The sequence below is a fragment of the Corvus hawaiiensis genome, chromosome 5 (genome assembly GCF_020740725.1).
Source record: "Corvus hawaiiensis isolate bCorHaw1 chromosome 5, bCorHaw1.pri.cur, whole genome shotgun sequence".
Classification (NCBI taxonomy): domain Eukaryota; kingdom Metazoa; phylum Chordata; class Aves; order Passeriformes; family Corvidae; genus Corvus; species Corvus hawaiiensis.
In genome coordinates this window covers 40,599,548-40,623,116 of record NC_063217.1, presented here as the reverse complement: position 1 = coordinate 40,623,116, position 23,569 = coordinate 40,599,548, and the positions used below count along the sequence as shown (strand labels likewise).

The following is a 23,569-nucleotide window of genomic DNA, read 5'->3' as shown; positions in this document are numbered from 1 at the left end:
AGCCTGACCTGAAAATGGCAGTGGTTAGTCACTGTTAATTGGATGACCTGTCGAGCATTAATGATGTACAAGCTGTTCCTAGGAAACTGTGGAAGATCTTTGCTGACAGTAACTGCAGAAGCCAATGGTGACATTCACAATGTATGCCAGGCACCAGAAAATCATGACATTTTAAAACACTTTTTTCCTCAATCGTTTATCAGGTTGTAATGAATGCACCACATATAGTCTGTCTAAGAGGGAAGTAAAAGCCTTCTAAAAGCCGTGATGATGTGATGGCTTAGGTTTCACCAGAAATACTAAGATATTTATGAACTTGATTGCTGCATTTCATTTCTTATGTTAGAATTCACTCATTCATTCCTTATCATGAACCTCTGGATCTGAACTGAAATTAGGTGTAAGCATTTATAAATGCCATACATTGTTTGCAAGACATACTTTTGCTATTGTGGATGACAGGCTATCATTTGTCAAGATATAGCATCAGAAAATTAATATAATTCATTAAAGAAGAATTTTAAATACTCAGACAATATAAATGTTCCTTTGTGTTTATTTTAGCTTAGACCTTGGGAATCCATGAAAACAATTTTACTTTTTTCTGTGGGGATCAAACAAATGAGAAAAGGCAGTTATTATTTCTTCAAGCAGCTTCTTTAAAGCCATTTCCAGTTCTGCAGCGGAACAGAAGTTTTTCTACTGGTTTGAAGACACTGTTCAAAGTTCTTCATCAAATTGATATTTACAGAGTCTTTTAATTTAAAAATATTTTTAAAAATTCTGTGAGTCAATTGCAGTTAGAGAACCTTATGAAGGGTGATTAAGGTCTGCATTAAATGGCTCATAAAGGATTCATGGGAAGAGGAGCTCTTCCTCTAGCTAAGTAGCATGCTGGCAACAGGTGACCCGGAGGCTGTTCTCTCCATGGGCTGGGCTGTTTTCCAGAGAAGGCTGAAACTTGCAGAAATGGTGTGGCAGGACATACTCTATGAATAGACCATGGAACCCATGAAGTGCTGAGGCTGAGTGACCTGATGGCTGGCATCCTTGGCTTTTGAGGTATCTGTTAGCCCATGCAGAGGAGGAGCAGCAGCAGCAGCTGGTTCTTTCTGGTGCAGTAGTGGGCGTGGAATGCTGGCTGTGTTACACTGATGAAACGAATGTGTTTTCTTAAGATTTTTGGATACCGTATGAAATCCAATACTTGCTTATATTGAGCAGAAATGCAGTATGTCTTTGGTTGCTGTGCCTAGAATTAAGAAAATGGGTAGGGCTGAGAGCTGACAGAGGTGTGGACAGATGTGGACCAGGCAGCCTTGTTCTCTGCAGCCAGAGGACGGATAGGAGATGGGTTTCTTTGCTTCAGAGACAGGGATAAGAAAATGCCCAAGGGAGCTAAAATATAATCACAGAATTTACATTTTGAAGCGGGGTTGTTATTCAGCTCTCTGTTATCTTTCCCTTTTTGTTCTTTTTGCATTTGCTTTTAGATAGTTTCTTTAACTCTTGATTTGCTAGCAAAACTTGGGAGTTGTGCTGACACCTCAGTGCTAAGAGGATTCTTTGAATACTGGTTTCACAATTTGTGTTATGAGTTATGTAATTTTTCTTTATTGCTCCAGAAACTGTCTTGTTCCCTTTCACTGAAAATCACTCTCCTCTTTGTGGTGTTGGGAAGTACTGTTCTCCTGCCCAAGTCCTCCGTGACATGATGATTGGTATATTTGACCTAAGGAAAATGGGGCTGACCTCTTCAATCACTTTTCATAGGAAACACTTTCTATACTTCCAGTGACTCATTACCTCTTCCTGGCTCATTTGGGATGGGTCATTACCACTGAAGGCACAAGGCTGTACTCTTGGCTCACTGTGGACCCTGTGTGACTGTTTCCATGAACCCTTCTGAACAACGATTCTTTGGGGGGAAAGCCAAGTAATACCCTATGGGAAACTTATGTTTCTCTTTACCCATTTGCACCAGGCCTGTGAAATTCAAGTGGGTGAGAAAGCTGGGGGATTAATGCACAGGTCTGGGAATAAGGAGAAAATGTGTCTCCTTTAGGCTTCCTTAGGTGTGTCCTAGGGAAAAGCACAGGTGCAAAATGCAGCCGTGTTCATATTTACAGAAATAACATTTTGCCTGTAGTTTGGGAAGCATTTTCCCCATAAGTAACGCGCCAATATACATGTGTGTGAGTATTCTCAGTACATGTGATGTGCAGTGCTGCATATTTCATTATATTCTACCCATCTGTTTTCCTGGGATCAGGTTGATTGCATGGTCTGATTACTCTTGATGATTAAACCTCTTGCATTCCCTAGTATTAGCAGATAGGAAGAAGCGGTAAATAGGATCTCAGTGCCAAAAGAGGAAATGGAGGGGCTTAGTCACAGTAATGGCATTGTGTCTGTCAGATAAAATGAAACTGTTTCATTCAAATTAGAAGACTTTTAAACCTGTCCGGCAAAACATTTCAGGGATGAATCCATATTTATAAAACCAATTTAGCTGGAAGGAAAGGAAGTCATGGTATTAATAGCCCTGTGTCTGCTAGCATCTTATCACCGGATTAAGGTTAACAAGCACAGACTGAAGGGTTGTAAGTAGATATGGCTGCATGCTTGATTAGCAATTACTTAGGTCTTGTTTGTGTAACACTTTGCCTGGCTTGAATTTGCCCCTCTAATAGTGCAAAAGGCTATCACAAAATGTGGTTGAAGACTATTCAGAGCCTATAATTAGCTGAATGTTTAATTAAAGCAGTTGAAACAGAACCGCATTTTAAAAGGAAAAGCATAAGGGAAAAGGAGCTTCAGCCTAGAAAACAGCATATTCCTCACTTTAGTTCCAGGGCACCCCTCTTAATCTCACTCAGTTATTTACATGTACACTAAAACCTCTCTGGAATGAGGGCCCAAAATGCATTCTTTTAAAAGGTCAATCCTTCACTGCTCCACAAGACATATGTTGTGTGGTTTTAATGTCCATGGTTGTGAGAATGAGACTATTTTGCAGTTGGGAATACTGGATGGCTTTTTTTATACAGAGACTATATATTGAATATATGTTACACATTTAATATGTGTATTGTGTGTCTATGTAATATGTATAAAATTTACAATAAATATACACATAAACATTCAATATAGATTATATATATGGAATAGTTAGGCATATATTTAATTCTGTTTATTAGAATGTTAAATGGAAATTATTAATTTTATGAATTAGGTTGCTGCACTTGGTTCATAAAGTCTGAGCTGAATATCCAAAACACCTGCTGAGTAAGATTTCTCGGATCGCTGTGATCAACAGCTGTTCACTGGTGTTGCTTTCATGAAAGACTTGCAGTTTAATGCATGTGTAGTGCAATAAACTTAACCTAATCTTGGAGAGAACATTAAAGATAAGAAGCTCTGTTAGTGTGAGTTTATATATTTTAAAACTATGTAATCAAGACACACTTCTGTAGTATTGATGTATCAACTGCATTAGATCTCAACAGCAGTAATGTTAATGTTGGTGCTTAGCCTTTATTTTGGCACACTGTGCTGTCCTCTATTCTTCTTGCTCTGCCTTTGGCAAAGAGCTGAATATTAATTAGCATTTGTTAAGCCAGAGTTTAAAAAAGCCCTTAATCCACTCTTCTGAAGGAGGTTTGAAGTTTCCTGGGAATATCATGCCCATTTGTAGTAATAGTCATACCCACATCTCAGGTGTGCTGTGTGATCCAGTCCACAGGTGGTTCTTATATGCTGTTCTAATACATGTTCTTCCTTTCTCTTGCAGGAGAGCCAGAATTTAAATATGTTGGGAATATGCATGGGAATGAAGCTGTTGGAAGGGAGTTACTCATCTTCTTGGCGCAGTACTTGTGTAATGAATACCAGAAAGGAAATGACACTATTATCAACTTGATCCATAGCACACGTATCCATATCATGCCATCTTTGAACCCAGATGGCTTTGAGAAGGCAGCATCCCAGGTTTGTAACAGTTATCAGTGTCTGTCAGCCTTATCAGAACAGCACTTGGACTAACAGTTTTACAGATACAGGGACTCTTGGTGGTGATTGTTGAATGGAACAACAAAACCAAAGTGTTTCCTAATAGTACAGTAGGCTTGTGATGTTTAACAAGGAGGATTTTATGCATGACTTTTCAACAAGTAGCCTTCTCTCTTGTGATGTTAAAAGATAATGATTATGTTTCATGCATATTTTTATCTAAGTTCACTGACTGAACTGCTTCCTAAACAAGTAACTTCTAGTAATACATGATGTTTCAAAATGCTAGAAGAGGGAAGTTTGTTTTCTTTAAGGATCTTCCCATGCAAATACACTTACAAAAATTATTCACGCTCATCAGAGCTTGGTCCCAAAGCAACAAACTTTGTGAGCCATCTTTTTAATACGAGTAACTTTGACTCTGAATTTCATGCATGAGGTACTTTAATTAAGGTATTAGTCAAGAAAATTTAGTATGCATTTTAGGGTGATGACTCAGTCAAGAAACATATTCATTAATGCATAGTTAGCAAATGGAAGTCAAATAGTAACCCTCTTATAAAGATTCTGGTGTGTATTTTGTTACAAACAAAAACAAGAACTTCCTTGCTTATAAGGTATATTTATTTTTTAAATTAATATTGAAATGTTGAAAGTTCTCATGTGACTCTATGATTAAATAAGTCAAACCTTATTAAGATCTTTATTAAACTGATTCTCATGAAGTATTTAAAAGAAGTGCACAGGCTCTTTATATTCGGTCGTACATCTCCCTCTCGTGGTAGTGAAGCAGAAGCTGTCCTCAGATTGGTGTAACATTTTACTACTTTGAAATTTCTCTCTGTAGAGGTTCTGTAATATTATTTGAAACTTTTGCTCCTTAGCCAAAGTACCCCTGCTTTTATATGGTTGCCTTACAATTTAAATATGTAAATATGTATATCTTATTATAAATATAATTTATAAGATTCGATTTAGTACTGCTGTTCTAATTTAGAAGTATCTTGATCTTGCACACACAGTGTGACAGTAAATTCAATATACCCCAAGATTAAAACCAGTAACCTGACTAAACTTACATTAAAGAGTACTGAAATCTTACAGAGGGAAGCTAGGGAAAACTATGCATTCTGAAGGCATTTTCTCAATGAAACCCAGAACTTATTTTAGAGAATCATTTTAAAGAAATAATTTTGCAAAAATTCTCATTGCTACCATTTCAGTGAACAAGGTTAACAGACACAATAAAAATAAAAGATTCAAGTAAATATTAAGGTCCTTCTTTAGCCTGAAGTTATTTAGAGGAACTTTGAAACAAGTGCAAACATTCCTTGTGACTGGAAGATAAATCTACAGGTGTTCTGAGTCTCGTTACAGTGAGATCTGTAATTCACAGTCAGGGCATGAGGCAATGGGGAAAGGCCAAGTCTTAGGGGAAGACACAGCTGGCACTGAAAAATCTGCTACTGCTGCTAATTTTACTCATCCTTAGTCCAAGTGTGCCATATGAGAGTAAGCCTGTTCTGCAAGCCCCTCAGTGAAATAGAGGTTGGTTTTTCCCCAGCAGAGCTCTAGGAAGAAATAGTTGTGATTGACTCAGCTCTTGGTGCCTCAGGAGTTTTTACTCACACATGATCCCTTCTTATTCTCAGGCACATGAGAAGTAAACATACCCATATAAAGCTTGGTATGTAATCTACTGAATCTACTCATCTCCCTTCTCTTTCTGTTCCCTTTCCTCATTTAGCCTGGTGAACTTAAAGACTGGTTCGTTGGTCGAAGCAATGCCCAAGGGATAGATCTAAACCGAAATTTTCCCGATCTTGATAGAATCGTTTACGTTAATGAGAAGGAGGGTGGCCCAAACAACCATCTTCTGAAGAACATGAAAAAAGCTGTGGACCAGAATCCCAAGGTAAATAGGGGCTGACTGTAGGGTCACTTGCATGCTCACCTCTTCCCTTTTATGTAAGCAAACAGCAGTGACCTCTAAGAGCTGTGTGTATGGTCCTTATGATTCATGTTATTCTGAATATTTTGTTCATTTTGTTAAATTTATCCATCTGATGCTTCTTGAATTTTTCCTCAAAATGGATTGCTGTAGTAAGCTCTTATGATCCATCTTGCTTAATCCATTGACAATTCCTCAGTCAAAAGATGTGGGGGTTTTTTTCTTGTGTAGCCTTCTCTCTTGATTTTTAGCTATTTTTGCAAATATTCTGCATTTTTACCATTGCCAGAAATCCACTTGTGTATTGTGCTTAATTTTATTGCTAGCTAGATAGCTATTCTCACATAGAACAGATGCATTTTTGTTAGGTTTAAGCCTTTAATATGCAGCTGTATATCTGGAGGGATTTTTATCTTCTTGTGTTTACCCCCAGAGGACGTTCTAGAAAATAGAGTGTTGTGACTGCAGTCCCATAGGACTGTGGCCTTAATAGCTGTGTTCTGTCATCAAATTCAAAATATTAATGAAGTAATTTTACTTTCCATGCAGAGAAAAGACTGCACCCTACCAACATTTATTTTTAATTATTTTATTTTCCTTTGTTTAAAATTGGGTAGGCTTTTTTATCCGTAATGGGAAGAAGTAAAAGACTGAGATTGCCTTTTTTTGTAGTCTTATTCTGAGATAGCTGACACCAGTTTTGGATTTATATTAATCCACGTAATACAATTATAAATCTAATGTAAAGTACTGATTTAATTTTCTCTGAAATCAGAGTAAAATTGCTGTTCATTTAACTGTCTTGCACAGTGTATGTTATAATAATTCAGCCCACTGTATTTAATTGAATGTTTCTACATTGGATTATCAATTTGTAACTGCTGGTGATGCTATTTTGTTGTAGCTTGCTCCTGAAACGAAAGGTGTCATTCACTGGATTATGGATATTCCCTTTGTGCTCTCTGCCAATCTTCATGGAGGAGACCTTGTTGCCAATTACCCTTATGATGAGACTCGGAGTGGTATGTAAATAGAAGTTAGCATGAAACAGTAGGAGATAGAAATTTCATTCTATGCTTATTTCACTGCTAGCTAAGATCCACTTTATAAGCCTTGCAAGCAAAACCATAAAACAATCCAAAAACATATAAACATTGCAAAAAATCATTTATAAACATTATTTATAGTCATTCCATTATAATGACTTATTTTATCATATTAATCACGTGTTTAAAGCTAGTCACTGTATGACCATATTTTCTAGTTTTGAAGATGATAGTTTGTTTAGGTAAATTTACATGACAAAAATGATGTAATACCCGAGGGAATCATAGTCCCTGAGATATATTAATCAAGGCACCTTAGCTCTTAAATTAGCTGGAGATGTTTGTACCAGTTTAAATAAAATGAGAAAGATGTGTCTAGGTTAAGGTTTCTTGGACCTGTAAAAAATGAATTTCTGAAAGCAGTAGTGTGCTGACAGAAACAACTATCACTGTTGCTGGTTTCAGTATTGGTCCCTTATAAGAAGGATCACATTGTGGCAGAGATGTTATCTTATAGTATAAAGCAATATTTGGGTTTTTTGCTGCTATGGGATGAACACATGACTGAAGTTTCATGAAATGATGATATTGTTTGTGATTCTATTCTTTCAGTTGACTTTATCACAGTTAAATTGCAAATCCTGTTAATATCCTACTATAAAACTCTTTGGGAGATGCCTGTGTTTTTGTACTGTGTGTTCTTCTAAAACAATGTCTAAAGCCTAGAATACCTTAGGTTTTGTGGTGTACTTTTAAAGTAGTATTTTCATAAATATTGAGACTGTTGTGATTAGTCACTTTAGTGATAGGGCAACAATTGATGAAGCATTGGGGAAATGTTAACATTATTAAGATAATGCTATATTAACTTGTGGTGCTATAGGACACTTACCTGTGTACATGGAATTTTCAGGCACAGTTCTTCTCTGCAGTGCTGATAATCTAAGTTGTGAGCCCAGATGCTATGACTGCCCTTTCAATAATCCTTGTTCCTGGAACTTTTTCCTCCCCAGGCAGTGCTCATGAGTACAGCTCCTGCCCAGATGATGCTATTTTTCAAAGCCTGGCTCGCAGTTATTCTTCTTTTAACCCTGCTATGTCTGATCCAAACAGACCACCGTGTCGTAAAAATGATGATGACAGCAGCTTTGTGGATGGAACAACTAATGGTGGTGCATGGTACAGTGTCCCAGGAGGTGAGCCCACCCCGGGGGGGGTCCATGTCACTGGCTACTCTGAGCTTGAGTTATGTTATCCACAACTTTTGGCCTGGTTAAGGCTTAATCAAAGGCTGATTACTCACCACAATACATCTATAAAATCCCATAAAGCTCACTGTGATAACTATTAAAATATTCCTTTTTATTGCTTTTTCTATGGTGTTTCTTCAGGGTTCAGGTCTCTGCAAATTTAATAGTTCTACAGTGGGCGAGTGATTGCTCTGCTATCATGAAATATTAAGGGAGTTTTGGGGGTGGGGGGGAGGGGTTAAGAAAAGAGTGAAAATCCCCAGACAAACCCTCGTTAGAGCAGGCTGCTGATGGTTCATTTAAACCTCAACAACAAAGGCATCCAAGCTGAAAGAAGTGGGGAAGCCTGGTTGCCTGATTTTGCAGTGTTATAGAAAATGGGAGTTTGGCCTTGGGTTTTAATGGGAGTGAAAGCAGCCATGAAGATACTTGCATCTCCATGCTTTGTGGCTTGGTTAGTGCCTGATTCCTGCCCAGGTGCTGTTTCCCTAGACTTTGGCAGAGCCTTCTGTGCTAAGAGCAGCAGAGCTACTATGGGCATGTCCAGACTCATTTTCCAGAAGTCTAGAAGAGTAGCCTGAAATGAGACATGTAATTCAAATGAGACATTTCATTCCTTTCTACTGAGAATTTGGGTATCTTTGTAAACTGAGGCAAACAGGTCTTGGGATATCTAAATCTTAGAGTGTTCTGCCTCTGCTAAACTTGGAGTGACAACTGTGCTGAAGGTTTCTGAGCTAGCAAGCCAGCTTGTGTTGGAGTGATTTGCCTGTGCTTTGGCTTTGTTGATTTATACTGGATAACTTTGAGCGCACATAACTCTTTTATTGTTTGCTTTTCTCTTGATATCCAATTACAGTCTCTGAATGAATTTTAAATTTTTACCTGAAGTGAGTAGGAATCTCTAAAAACATTAGACAGCCTAAGTGGTAGCCTAACTCTGCTTCTCTTACAGTAAAGGTGGTATGAAAAGAAGAAAATATTTAAGCTCCTGTGAAGAAATTAGGAACAGAACAATGACTGGTAGTGCTCACATAGCCAGTGATCACCAGGGGTTGAGTGTGAAGTACAATATTGAAATTTCTGGATATAGCTAAAACCCCAAAATATCCCTTTGTGTGAGGCTTTCCAGACTTTGAATTGGAGCCATTAAAACACCCTTGAAAACGGAACTTTGCAAAAGCTGAAGAAAAATTAATATAAACAAAATATTGAGAAGTTTGATAGTTAAAGTTTGTTTCAATTCAGTTAAAATTTATCTTAATGAAATATTAAATATTAAATACATCCACGTTTTGTAGCTAATTTCAGCTTATTTTTCTTTAAGAAAATGCTATGAAAAGCAGTCCTTCCATTGTTTTGATGAAATGCTTTGATTCTGATTAAACTGCACATGGCAAAGACACATTTTTCCATTGGAAAAACTTTTTGGAAAGTTTGATTTCCTCTTTTTGGATCTTATTTTAAGTTAGATTGCTAATTCCCCAAGTGAGGCCTTTCTTTTTCTCATATTTGTACAGACATTAGTAGGCAAGAATCCTAGTGCTAAGCAGGATCTGTCGTCCTAATGTGGTGCAGCTAATAAAAAAGAGAGACACAACAATATACTTTGGACCATACAGAATAAATCTGTTATTGGTTTTGGGGCTTTTTTTTTTCCAAGTGTAGAAATCAGCTGGCAAGCTGTGACTTTTGAACAAAACCTCCATGGTAGTGTTTTCTGGCTTAAAAAACCAAATATAATTCAGTGAAAACAGTTCTGCTTTTTCTATGTCTAGTGCTAAGGAAAATAACTAAACACTGCTCAGTTCAAGTGAAACTTTCCTTGGAAGTTTTATTCTGAAAAGCACCTACTGAAAACCAAAATGTGGCAATTAAGTTGTTGATGGTATCAGTGATCTTTTGCCACCCATATGGTAATGAACTCAAAGTTAGCAGCAGCATAAGCTGTTGAAAAGCCATTTTTGTTGCTTTAGGAAAAGTATTCCACTGTACATCCTTACCAGAGTTAGGAAGTTATCAAAAGAAACTCTGAAGACTTTGTCTCCGTTGTATCTGCTCCTCTTGGAGCTGAGGTGGTGCTTCTCTGCCTTTGCACCCTCAGGTTCCTCTGGGCTTTTGTCCCCCACTTCTCCCCTTTTCCCTTCCTTTCTCACTCTTGTACTAAAGCCACACATTCCTCTTTCCACCAAACACAGCTCCATTATCCACTCCTGCCCATTTTCTGTCTCTATTCCTGATCATCTCATAGATTCTGCCTTTGACAGTACCTTATCAGACCAAGAGCCCTGACCTAGGAAAGGATTTTTCGTTCTAATGAGTTACTGTAGGTGCTGTTGCCCTACAGAGCTTATTATGATGCCCCCACTTGTGCAACATCAATTCTTTGCCTGTATAATTGATCCTCAGGGACTTGTACCTTCTGTAAAACACAGCCCTGCAGGGTGAGCCAGCAGCAATCTTCACTGGTTCTGCAGGGGTAGTATATGGATGGTTCTCATGTGACTGTGGGCTGCTTTTCATGTCTTTCTGAACACCTGGATTCTTTCAATAAGAAGACTGAATGTCTGTGGCAGAGACATCTGGCAACAGTCCTTGGGTCTAACTGGAAGTGCAGAGGAGCCCTCCATTGCATTCATGTTCCTTCCTTCCCTTTCGTCTGTCCTCAGTATTTCCTCACCAACCTCGTGCAACGTGGCAATTCCCCTTTCAGGCTTTTGGGTTGGAGAGAGTGGATGATGTAGGGGAATATTTGACTGTTGCTTCTCTCTCTTAATACACTTTTCTGTGAGGTTCTTCTGAACATTACTGTTTACTAGTTACTTCCTTCTGTAGAGCAGGGGTACAGAGAAAAGTTCCTCCCAAGTGCATCTTTGCACTAAGGCCATGATGTCTCTTACACTTGTAGTAGTTGTCTTCTGTAATTAGTTGATCCGTGTAGGTTTTTCAGAGGCAGCAAGCAAAGGCAAGGAGGTCATTCTTCTGTGTTCAGGAATGGCTCTTTTGGCCATCAGACTCTGGGGAGAAACAAGTTTGTACATAAAAACCACGTTGTTTTTAACAGTGGCCTTCTCCCTATCAGCATGTAATTAATGATTTCACTCATGCACAAGAAAGCCAAATTAAACTTGCACAAACAGCTTTAATTTTGGCATTTCCTTAGCTGTTGACTGTATAACTTTTCAACATCCTTAATGATTTCTTAATGTACCTTTTGTTTGGACTACCTATTTGGAACTATAAATGAGAAGAACAGATAGTAATCAATTACTACCTAGCCACATGCCTGTTCTGATTTTTCTGTCATTACAGAGTCACCTGAGTCTAATCAGATTCATGTCATTACAAAAATAGCTTTTCAAAGCAGCTTATACTGATGTACTATTAGGCTATTGTTTAAGTGTCTTTTTTTAATTTTCAGATTCTCTCAAATCACTCTTGGCACTCAACTAATTCCTAACTTGAATTACCAGTTTTGGAAGCAATGTTAGGTTTTTTTTAGGATTTCATTGATCACATGTAGGAGGCACATGTTGTCCCTGTTCAAGTACATCCTGTCCAGCTCAAGGTAACTGTCTTTTCTATGTGTAGAAGCTGAACTAACTTAGTGCTGTAGCTTGTAATTCAAAGTCTGAAGTAATTCTGAGGCCTGGATGCCAGGGACACATGCTGCATTCCACTTTATTTATGACGCTTGGTGTGCCTTTATTAAAATGTGAAGAAATTAATTTTTTTCCCATATTCTAAACTTATTTTTGTAAATGCTAACACAGAGTCCCTCAGGTCACTGGAGTAGTGCAACAGAGAAGTTTTTGTTCTCAAAGTCCTCACCATGGTCATCAATAAAGGGTATTCATTCCTGAATCTCAGTTGTATCTGAGGTATCTAAGCCTTTCTGGTCTTCAGAGAGTGGTTCCTGTTAAAGTATAAGAAAGGGGTACACTTTGTCACAGTGAGAGGCTCTGGGGGTGTGGTGATGTGCATGCATGTGATACATGCCATGTTCATGAGAAGAAGGGATAGGGCACTTAGAGGACTTGACCAGTGGCAGCAAAGTTGCTGCAATATTGAATAAATCTTTAGAAATGTTTTGGTTTCTTGGGTATTGCACCTAATCACCACAGTGAACAAGGAGGTAAAGAGTGCACAGTCCAATGCACTCCAGATTACGTATATGGTAGGCCACAGTTTAGATCTTGGCCAGCTTCACCCCATTCTCTATCCCAGAGATTCAGATCATCTCCTGCACTTCAATGATACAAAAGCTGAATTTTTTCAGCAACACAGGAACTTTGGACAAGGCCAGGACCTGGGAAACAAACTATAGGATATGGATATTGTGCACAAAACTGGAAAATATATTGCTTCTTTATTCTGTTCTTGAGAAACTAGGGCATCCCTGAGTAATGCTTTGGAAGGAAGGAGAAATTTCCTGAGAATTAGAACACTAATGGTCAAGAATTGCTGTCACCACGGTAAAATTACATGGTGCCCTTTGGCTCCCTGTTCTCCTCTTCATGCATTCTTTCTTTCTTTCTGTTAGAAGAAGTACAAAAATCAACAAAAGCAGCTTTATCTAGTGTCCAGAACAGATGCATGATAATCAGCACTGCTGTGAGGATTTTACTCATGACTCCACTCCTCTCTTGCTGTGTGCTGCTGAATGGTCCATCTAAGAGGTCTGCCTGCTGGAACATCAGAGCCATCCTTCTCAGGAGCCTTTGCCTTCTGTGTCCTCATTTTTCTTAAAAAAGGTTTAGAAATAAAAAGGTTCTTTTAGCAATCAGAAAAATCCCCGTGCCTATCAGTAGCTGGGAGTCTTGTTGCCTGGTTGGCAGAAAAGAGCCTCTTCACCCTTCAGTGTGTTGGCAGAATCCCACCTGACTCCGTCTGTTTACTACCCTCGGGGTTTTCTTTGGGATATGACATCAGCTCTCTGGGCAGTTATGGACCCGTGATCAACCTGATGCTGAAGTGAAGAGACTGCATCAGGTCTCATCTGTAGCTTGCATAGAGGAACACAGGGCTGAATGAATTAGCTGTCTTAGAAGCACTTCTAAATCCCTCAGGGACCTCCATGGGAGTGGCTCAAAAGGCTTGATGGCCACTTTCTTTTCAGGCCTCCATTTGAGAATCCACTGACTCTGCCAGCTAGACAGACTGGGAAGGCGAGGGATAGTTCTACATCAGCTTCTGCAAAGCATTTATTTATGGCCCTCCTGGGGATGGCCACTGTCCCTCTCCAGCTGGCTGATCCAGTTACGAAACTGGAAACCTCCTTGGCTTTTGGTTGACCAATTTAAGAATATAGCCAATATATCCCTGTAGTAAGAGGATGGGCTCAAAAATGTAAAAGAATGCATATTCTCCATCAAGTTTTTTTCCTAGTGATGATGCTACTATGCTACTTATGTTTTCAAATTTCAGTTATTAAAGTTGCATTTATAGTGATGTTTCTCTTCTCTTTCAAAGGCTATCCAGTCTTGATTTTGCAGAGGCATTGAGTTGGAGAAACCCTATCCACAGAAAAATTTCCATGTAAATTAATTTTATAGGAAGTTTTATTTTGTGCAGTTTTTTTGGTGGAGAATATTTGAAATCGATGCAGAAAATCTTGACAAGAAGGTGTTTTCCATGTGAAATGTTAATAACTTGAGACATTATCTTTTTAGAAAAAAAACCCAACACCTTTTTGACCCATCTTTATAAATCTCTTTTTTCAATGTCGCTTTATTATGTCTAATTTGCTTTAGAATTAATTGTCATTCTTCTTGGTTTACAAAGTGATCTTCCTTTTTTTGTTGGTTTTTTTTTCCATGGAAATATTTTAGCCATAATCTGAAATAATTTTCTGTTCCCAAGGAGAAGAAATGTAATTTATATCTCAGCTATCCAAAAATGTGAGAGCTAAAACTATACAGGCCACATACAGCATCAAGTAGAAGTATACAGGCTATTTATCAAGGCTTTTCTAAACTTTCCCTGGGAAGAGAATGTATTTTGGAATTAATTGACTTATTGGTTTGTCTGATTTAAAGCTTCTAAATTCAAAATTAAGCAGATGAAATGGAGCTACATCAACTGTATTGATAGCTGTTCTTTTCTAAATAGTCCCAGCATTTCATGTGTTCCCCCTTATTTACTTCAGAGTAGTGCAAAATGCATCACTAATGCTCTCTTCTGGCATTGCAGGAATGCAGGATTTCAATTACCTCAGCAGCAACTGCTTTGAAATCACAGTGGAGCTTAGCTGTGAAAAATTCCCACCTGAAGAAACTCTGAAGGGCTACTGGGAGGACAACAAGAACTCTCTTATAAATTACATTGAGCAGGTAATACAGAAGAGGATGGCAAAACTAGTTATTGTGCATAAAACTTCTAAATTTTGTGCTTTGTGAACATCTAATTAATAATAATATTAATAATAAATATATCTGATATCATTAGTGGTTACACACCTGAGATTGTGAAATGAAAAACACACTTTGTTAGCAGAATTGATAAATTAATACATTAATTTCTTTAAGGATTATTTATGCAGAAATGCTTTAGTTAGCCAGAAATCTGAAATATTTGAATATTTGAAGTGTTATACTGTTCTGTTAAAATGTTATCTGCAGGCGGAGGAAAAAGTTGTACCTGTCCTGTAGGTTTTTACCCATTCTTTATGGGATCCATCTCAAATTGTTCAGCTCCTTTGCACAGGGGTTAATTTTTTCTGACTCATGGAGAACTACGTTGTCACTGCATTTTCAAAATTGCTCATGTATAAGATACTATTTTGCCAACTTCCTTTGCTCCTGCAGAGCTACTGGCTTTATCCTTGAAGTTCAGATGGTCTGTTTGGCATCAGTTTTTATCTTCTTGCAGGATAAGATGACCAGGTCTGTGCTCCAGCTGCCCTGTGAGTGCTGAGGACAGTACAAATATATAATTTCTGCTTTTCTAAGGCTTCTCCCACAGTGTATATTAGAGGAATTGGAACTGAACTATAGCAGCTGAATACACTATATAGGTTCATAAAGGGGAACATCAGTATCTCAAAATAAAACTTGAGATCCACAAGTCTTTTCAAAGGACGTGGGATCTGAGAGAAGCCTGAACTTCACAGTACTTTGCTGCTTTATATCCAGGCTCCCATTGAGGTGCACAGGTTCCCAACATCCCCTTTTCCCCAGCACCGAGAGTTCCCTGTTTCTGGGCATGAAAAGGCAGTTGATCCTCAGTCTCTTGCTTCTGAGGAGTTTGCTTTCGGACGGTGCTTAAGATACACTGCGATGAAATCACTGCTTTAATTCCACATATGGTGGGAGCAGAGAGATGGGTACTGCTGGGGCTGTTACCTGGAGCGTGTTGCCTGAGAGGCAAGAAGGAACAAGGACATGACCCACCACTGCCTTTCTCCCACAGGCCATGAGGGGAGTGTTGTGACTCTCTGTGGTCCCAGCTCACAGAACTGGATGTTTTGGGTGTGCAGTAGAAAGCTCAAGCATCTCACAGAGGGATTGCCCATTGAAGGCCACTGCATTTCCTTTGCTAATGCTTCACTTTTAAGCAATTATGTCCATTGTTTAGCTCTACATTCTTACAGTTGATGAAACTTAAAAAAAGTTTTCTGTAGGCTGTTCTTTGAAAGCTTTTCAGTGCATTCATTAATCCCCAACGTGACAAAGATTTTCAAGTCTATGTTCACATGTATTATGATTTTCTGTGTATTTCTGAGAATTACTTGCATTGCACAGATAACTTATTATAACTGCTTGCTGAATTATTTTTCCTCTTCATTCTGTGTCCACTAGGGTATTCAGTATTTATCACTGATAGTGGTCAGCCTGTAGACTGTGGGGTTCATGGCATGCTTTGTTAGATATATCACTAGGTATGCCATTGCCAAAAATGCCATCTTTTCTTAAGAATTTTTTACTTACCATGTGTTGGTGACCTTATTTATTTTAGATTCATCGAGGAGTGAAGGGGTTTGTTAAAGATCTTCAGGGTAATCCAATAGCAAATGCCACAATTTCTGTGGAGGGAATAAGCCATGATGTTACATCAGGTGAGTCTGGTGCCTCAGCAGAGTTGGGATATACTGGTTCTGCTTGGCTTAGCAACCTGGAGCCATTTCACATCTTTTTAACTGAAGCTTTCAGGGAGCAAAATTTTGAAGCCAGGATGGAACGTTGTGCCTTAAGAAGGTTGTTGCCTGCAGGATTTCATGAATCCTTCACTTGTATTTTGCTCTCAAAGTAGCTGAGACTGGTTTTTGTGACTTCATGGGTCTCTGATGTAAATTGATTTTGGTGGCTCTTGATTATTTATGCTCTAGTCTGTCTTCTGATTTGTGGAACAAATAGTGTTTCACAGCTCTGCTGGGATTTGATGCCCTGTCAACAGTGCTGTTTTGAGTTTGAAGGCTAAATTTTAGTCCAGAAGTGTTACATTTTTTTACAATGCGATCATACCTTTTGGTATGTAAATTCTTGAAAGGTTTTCAATTTGCAGAACTTCCTTCAGCAAAGATAAATTCTCTCTGCTGTTTACAATTATGTGATGTTTTTTCAGAAGAGTGATTCTAAAAGATGAAAGCATTGTGTTGGTTGGTGTTCACAGAAAATGATGTGTCACCTCTTCAGTGATGTTTTGCTTTGTTCTAGGAACGAGTTCCAAAGGTAGCTCACAGTGTGCCAACTTTCAGCCTTTCCTGTATGCTTATGCTGTCCTATCCTGAATGACATTTTTGTTACTTGCGCAAGATACTGGTTAGAAAAGCAATAAGTAAATGTCGTTGCTTTATGCATGAGCTTACATTATGGTCATTTTCTCAATGATATGTCTCACTATAATGTCACAGAAATGCAGAATACTGTGACACAGGGTTGGTAGAATCTTCAAGCACCTCTGATTTGTGTTTGCACATCACCCTCAAAGAGACTGCCAGCACTTCTGCCAAGCAGGAGAACAGTCTGTGAAAACATTAGTTATTTTATGTCACTGTAAACAAGAAGGCAAAATGTATAGAGACTGGAAGTAAATTTTCAGGCATAATAAAAAGGGAATAAACTGCGCAAAGAGGAATTTTGACGTACAAGAGCGTGAGGTGTGTGAGAGAGAAGCTCATGCTTCTATGATACAAAAATTGCATCTAATCATAAATTCTTTCACATCATTGTGAAAGATATATAAGACTCAAAGTCATGTATTGTCAAAACAGTGAGGAAAACAAGTACTTGAATATTAGCACAGTCAAAATGAAGAAGAAATGTTCTTTGGCTTTTCTTCTGCTTCTTCATTCATGAAGAGTAGATAATTACTGTATTATACAGCTGTAATTACTGTAAAATATAGCAGTATTTTTTTTCCCATTCTGTTTTGTGAAGAGAAAAATGTGGGAATAACTGGACTGACTACTGACTTTTTTTTGACCATGCAAATAGCAGACATTTAAGTAATATTTCCCTTTGTACACTGTGTAGCTGCAGATGTGGTGAAAAAGCATTTAAGGGACTAGTAGATAGAGCATGGCCAAGTCTTTTAAATGGCACTGCTAGCTGAACTTTAGGACAGCCCTGCAATTTTTTCTGGAGGTAGAGAAATTCAAATTATTAGCTTGTGACAAATTAGATAATTGCCCACTGCTGGTGCAGAGAAGATCTGAGCCTTTGTGAAACTGGGATAGGATCATTTATAGAGAAGATGATGCTGCATTTTGATTCTGTGACTGAAAAAGATAATCTGCAGTAACAGTGCAGTAGGAAGCTTTCTTTGACCTGAGTGGATCAAGCTTCTATTTGTTTGTTTATCTGAACCAAAGAAAAAAGCCCTAGACAATGCCTGGATACTGAAACATGTAGATAATGATGCTTCAAGGGTGATACACATGGAATATTCTAGGAAATTATGATTTATAGCTTTTTCTGAAAGATGAGAATGGTAGTCCCATTTATTTAAATTTGATGAGAATAAAATTTATTTACACTTGGATTATCAGAATCCTGAGGAACATTAAAAATCCATATCACACTGCAAACTGAATCTCAGACACTTAACAGGGGCTTTACATTGCCCGGGGGGTGCTTCTAAAGTGGAATAATGTCCCATATTGTTGTTTTCTTCTGTGTGATGGAGAATCTTCAGCCTCAGCAGGCAAATCTTTCATGGAGCCTACAGCACAACTTCAAAGTTTAAATCTTTTTTTTGATTACCTGAAAGGAAGCAAATATGATATATATACAGCTCTTACTGAAAGAAAAAAGAAGGAAGAAAGAAGGAAGAATCCTTTCAGGCAGTCAAAAGGAAAGCCCTGACAGGAATATGAAAGACTGACATATGAGCCTTTCCTCTTAGCTGCATAATTAGTCTTATACATATTTACTGGGATTCTTTTCTTCTTCTCTACAGCCAAGGATGGTGATTACTGGAGATTGCTTGTGCCTGGAAATTACAAAGTTACAGCCTCAGCACCAGGCTATCTAGCAATAACTAAAAAAGTGGCTGTGCCCTTCAGCCCTGCCGTTGTGGTAAGTGCTCACATGTGTTGGTTTATCATCTATTATACATTTAAAAAGTCCCTTTTTCCCTCATGGTATACATGTAAGTAGGAGGTGATTTTTCAGAATATTCCAGAATATGCTGATTTAGAAAGTCTGGAAATCACTCTTCTAGCACTTGATGCACCAGCCACTGAGAGTAATCTCACTGTAAACTCATTTAATCTCTTTCCAGTCTTATTTAAAATAAAAAGACAGAGAGAAGGGTAATATTGAGATACTTAAACATGTTATTGGTTCATGTCTGAATAGCCAATCAGAAGATTACAGAATATCTTTAAATAGCAAAACGTAAAAAGTAAGAGATGTTGAGGTTTTGATTGAGAGATATTTTAAATTTAATTTGTCAAATGAGTACCTGCTTAGGTTAAAACCAGCGTTCAGCTCCATGCTGAAAGGTAGCAATGGGCCACTGCTTTGTGTAGATATCCAGTACATGTGGTTAATAAGACCTAGACTGCATCTAAGGTTTCAGAAGCATTTTTAATTCTATACAGATGTGGATGTCTCTTAATTAAAATAAATGCTATTTCACTATTGTGGCTCACATGTTAAGATATACTAAATTAGCACATTGTATCTACATTAATGAGCCATATGTTAGGAAAAGCTCCCTGGATATTTTTGATGGCATAAAACTGAATACATGTTTTGATATGCTGGGGTTTTGCAGTTGTTGTTACCCTGAGATTAGCTCAGTTGGTTAGAGAACAGTGCTCATAAGAGATGGACTTGATAACCTTTGTGGGTCCCTTCCAGCTCAGGATATTCTGTGATCTGTGTTAGCAATATGCTGATGATACTTTTTATAATATGCTATATGATTTATGTGGCTGGCTATTATTGAATTTTAATTTCATTGGCTCATGCTTTTTGAAATTTTTAGTCAAGACAAAGACTGGACAGATGTCTGGTTCTTTAGGAAATTTTGCTCACCTCTGTGTATTTTTAGATAAGTTATAGTACGATATACTAGTATTGCTCATATTTAAATCATCTTTGAGGCACTTTGGAATAAACCCAGCCTAAACCAGAAGGTACCTCCCTAAGCCCTATGTTTGTGTTAAGCACACTGTTCTCTAAGTCTTACTGGTGTTTTTGATTGTTTCCCTTAATCAGGTTGATTTTGAACTGGAGTCATTGTCTGAAAGAAAAGAAGAGGAAAAAGAAGAGTTGATGGAATGGTGGAAGATGATGTCAGAAACACTAAATTTTTAAATGAGGGTTTTGGCTTTACAGGTTTTAATCTATTATATGTTGACTTAGTATAATGTACTGTGGAAACTCCCTATATTCTAGATTTTGTGCACTTCACAATAACTAACTTTGAATTTTTCCAGTCATCTTTTGATTAATATGATTACAAATAACTACTAGCCTCCTAGGTAGATAAATAAGTTATTAATTTTCTTTCATATTGTTATAGAAAATTTACTCTTCTATAAAAATCAGAAAAAATGAATGAATATGCAGCCTGTATGACAGTAAAATCTGTTGTGTATTATTTGCAAGTTCAGAATATGTAGGTTAACACTTGATTTTAAAAAAGAAATATGCTGTAGTCAATTACCGATACTGCCAGAAATATTTGACAGTGCATAGTAGTAGACAGTGCTCTTTACTGAGTTCCATAATGGATGTTATTGAAAAGATTTATTATAACAGTGTGTGGTGTAATAATGTTTTACAAGGATTAAAATTCAGTATAACACTTTGTATGTCTCTGGTGTTGGGGCTATTTAAATATATAAGAAACATAAGCTGACTTCATTTTAGTAAGCAGAAAGAATCTGCGTAAACTCTGTTATTAAAGATGGTGTAGAATGAATTCAGGAAATAACAGAGCTTTATTCCTAAACAGTTGATAATGTTTTAAGATCAGGTTTTAATTACTTCTCGTTACTTGTTAAGCAAATTAGAGATTCTGAGTGGAAGAAGAAGAAGAGCTAGTGCATCTCATTAATATGCTGCTTGTGTTTGTTTTGCAGGAAGGAAAAAAATCATTTCAGGTGACATCTGTTTTAATTAAATAATTACCTTTGCAACAATCTTTACTTGTATCAGTGATGTCTAGATAATCAGCCAAAAGTTCTTCTGTTCACTGAAGTCTATCAAAATATTACGGTTTAGACGATGAACTGGAAGTCTACTGAGATTGTGTTTTTAGTCTGGCAAGTCAAGAAAGGATTTGTTTTGAGCTCTGTTTCTTCTTCTGGCTAGTCTTATCAAAACTAGAAACAAGACAGATAAGAGAAATTTTTTTCAGTGTGGTGAAATTTTCGCAAAATTATTGAAGATTATACAAAAATAACTTTGATTTAAAACAATCCTTCATGGTCCCTTTTTGGTTTTTTATACTTTAATTAGCATACTGTTGTATTTTGGCTAAGATGAGTGAAATTTGCAGAGCCAGAGATTACACATGGACCATGATAGGTGCAAGTTTGGTATAATTCTTCTGAAATGACTCCTGGTGTGCTACTTGAGATAAGCTAAGCATCTCGTCTGTTTGAAAGCTTACAAATATTGTTAGTCTATTTTAATTCAAGGTCAGATATTTGATATAGATTTCCTTCCTCTGTTTCTTTAATACCACTGTCTGTGTTTTGATTAGCATATTACTTTAGCTGATGCTGGTTCAGAACCAATCAAGAGTGCACTATCACGCTCCTGCCGTAAGTGAAAAATCACACATTCAGGTGTAGGATCCAAATTTACCTCCTTTGGGTATTTAAAAATTTCCTGCAAATACTGTTTTCTGAGAATTTAAGATTCTTTAATAAAAATAGCACTTGATCATTTTATAGAACAGGCTTAAGGTTTGACACGCATTGGTAAACTGAACAGCAACAAAAAGGCATAAACTTTCTCTCTCTGATCAAGAGTTTGTGATGTAACCTGTAGCTCATTTGGGTTGTAGATGTTTAATTCCAAATTTCAGAGGAAATTTACTTACTGTAAGTGATAATATGGTGATGATCTTTGAATCTGCATTGCAATGAGAAACCCCAGTGGCAAATAAAGAATCTTATCTCAATGTGTCTTAAAAACACCTTGTGGCTAGCTGTGCACAAGAGTGTGCATAAAGGATGCCTGGTTACACCAACTTGGGTGTCTATGACAATTTGAAAGGCCAAGATGTAGCACAGAACACATCCTGTGTCTGGAAGTAATGATCTTGTTTTTAACTGAACCAGGTAAAATTTAAGCAAATGGTATAAAAATGAGTTATAACAAGATGCTGCTGGCATGTGGGCAAATGGCTACAGGAGTGTAAACTAATGTAATTAGGCAAGTGTATATTTGTACAGAACACCCTGGTCTGCCTCTTTCAAACTGAAGAATTTCAGTCCAAGTGACACTTCATGGTACGATGCTGGTCGTGCATCCAGTCTTCCTGTGGCACAGTTACTGCAGCCATTACATCAAAGTGATCTCATAACAGGGTTCTAATCCATACCTGTATGATGTGTGTGAGATCTCTGGTCTACTGTTTCATACATTTGCGATTAAATGTGGTGTCCCTTAAGTGATCTGTTTGTTGTGCTCTAAATGACTGCTTGCTATTACTGTGTTGGGAACAGGTTAAAGTGATTAAATGTTACAACACCAGAACCACTGCCACTGTTCTTGGTCTAGGTAAACATCCCTGAGAACAGCGTAGCCAGGACTCTCGATAAATTAATTTCATTATGTAGCTTTTCTAGCTGAGCTGAGCTGTGTTGTAGGACTGTGTATGTTTAATGGAAGATTAAAGTGTTATGTGATGCTGAGCTTTTGGTTAAAAAGGTACATGCTGTACTATTGTACAATAAATCTACAGTTTTATTTAAAATGTAAAATGTGTGAGTAATTTGCAGGTTCAAAATGTGACCTCTTTGGCTGTGCATGTCTGCACAGGATGCCATAAACATCCAGAGTGGGTGCATGGGGTGATTAATTTGCTGTTTGAACAGAGGAAGGAGAGCGGGATTAGTGCTGACATCCCATTGGGAGCCATCCACAGTCCCTTAACTTTGTGCCAGAACATCCTCCTTTTGGAGTGTATGTCTTTCTAAGCACTTCTCCCATGGAGGCTTTCAAGTCAAGTAAGGGATAGTAATGAGATGCCCTGCCTCCATGCAGGGTTGGAGGGGACAGGGCATACACTTTTGCATGTCTCTCTTACGGTATTTACAAATCTTTTCCATATTGAACCTTAGGATTAGAAAGCACAGGGTGCAGTGTGTTTGCAAATCTGTGGTACTACACATTCCTTATTAATAAGCATTCCTTTTAACTGCAGTGGCCAGGATTATAGAAAAAAGGAAGTCAGTCAAATAAAATCACTGCATCTGAACTGTTTCCCAGCTAGGTTGTGGTGTTCACATCCATATATGTGAATTCACATATAGTCTTGGCTAGTCCTGAGCTGCTAATAACATAATTAAAGTGTAAATTAAAACTGAGATGGTATGTTAGAAAGAATTGCTACCAAGTTTCTCTGAGTTTTTTTAACAGATATAACATGTGTCTTAGGAACACTTAATAACTAGAGGAATGGAAGAGATTTCAGAGAAGGATGAAAGGTTAGAGGAGCTTGAATTTAAAGTTAAGAGATGCAGTTCCAAGGAGCCTGATTTTCTCTCATATCTGAGTTTAATTTGACTCTGGCCTGTGGAGCCTGTACAATATCAGCAGCTTAATGATAGCTTCTCTGAGTTAGAGCAGCTCTCTACAACTTCTCAGTAAACCTGCTTCAGTGGAGGAGTGCGTTGTTTCCTG

The 23,569-nt window shown here is 37.7% G+C and overlaps 1 protein-coding gene across 1 annotated transcript in view; it reads left to right on the top strand.

The window, feature by feature from the left end:
• CPE (carboxypeptidase E) overlaps nt 1–22,647 on the top strand; it is a 56,245-nt gene extending 33,598 nt beyond the window's left edge. The window contains exons 2-9 of the mRNA XM_048303849.1: nt 3,794–3,990; nt 5,759–5,926; nt 6,867–6,984; nt 8,022–8,204; nt 14,451–14,590; nt 16,215–16,314; nt 18,657–18,775; nt 19,925–22,647. Of these exons, the coding sequence (XP_048159806.1) occupies nt 3,794–3,990; nt 5,759–5,926; nt 6,867–6,984; nt 8,022–8,204; nt 14,451–14,590; nt 16,215–16,314; nt 18,657–18,775; nt 19,925–20,023 (1,124 nt within the window). The 3' untranslated portion in view covers nt 20,024–22,647. The remainder of the gene's footprint in view (nt 1–3,793; nt 3,991–5,758; nt 5,927–6,866; nt 6,985–8,021; nt 8,205–14,450; nt 14,591–16,214; nt 16,315–18,656; nt 18,776–19,924) is intronic.
• The last annotated feature ends 922 nt before the right edge of the window (nt 22,648–23,569 follow it).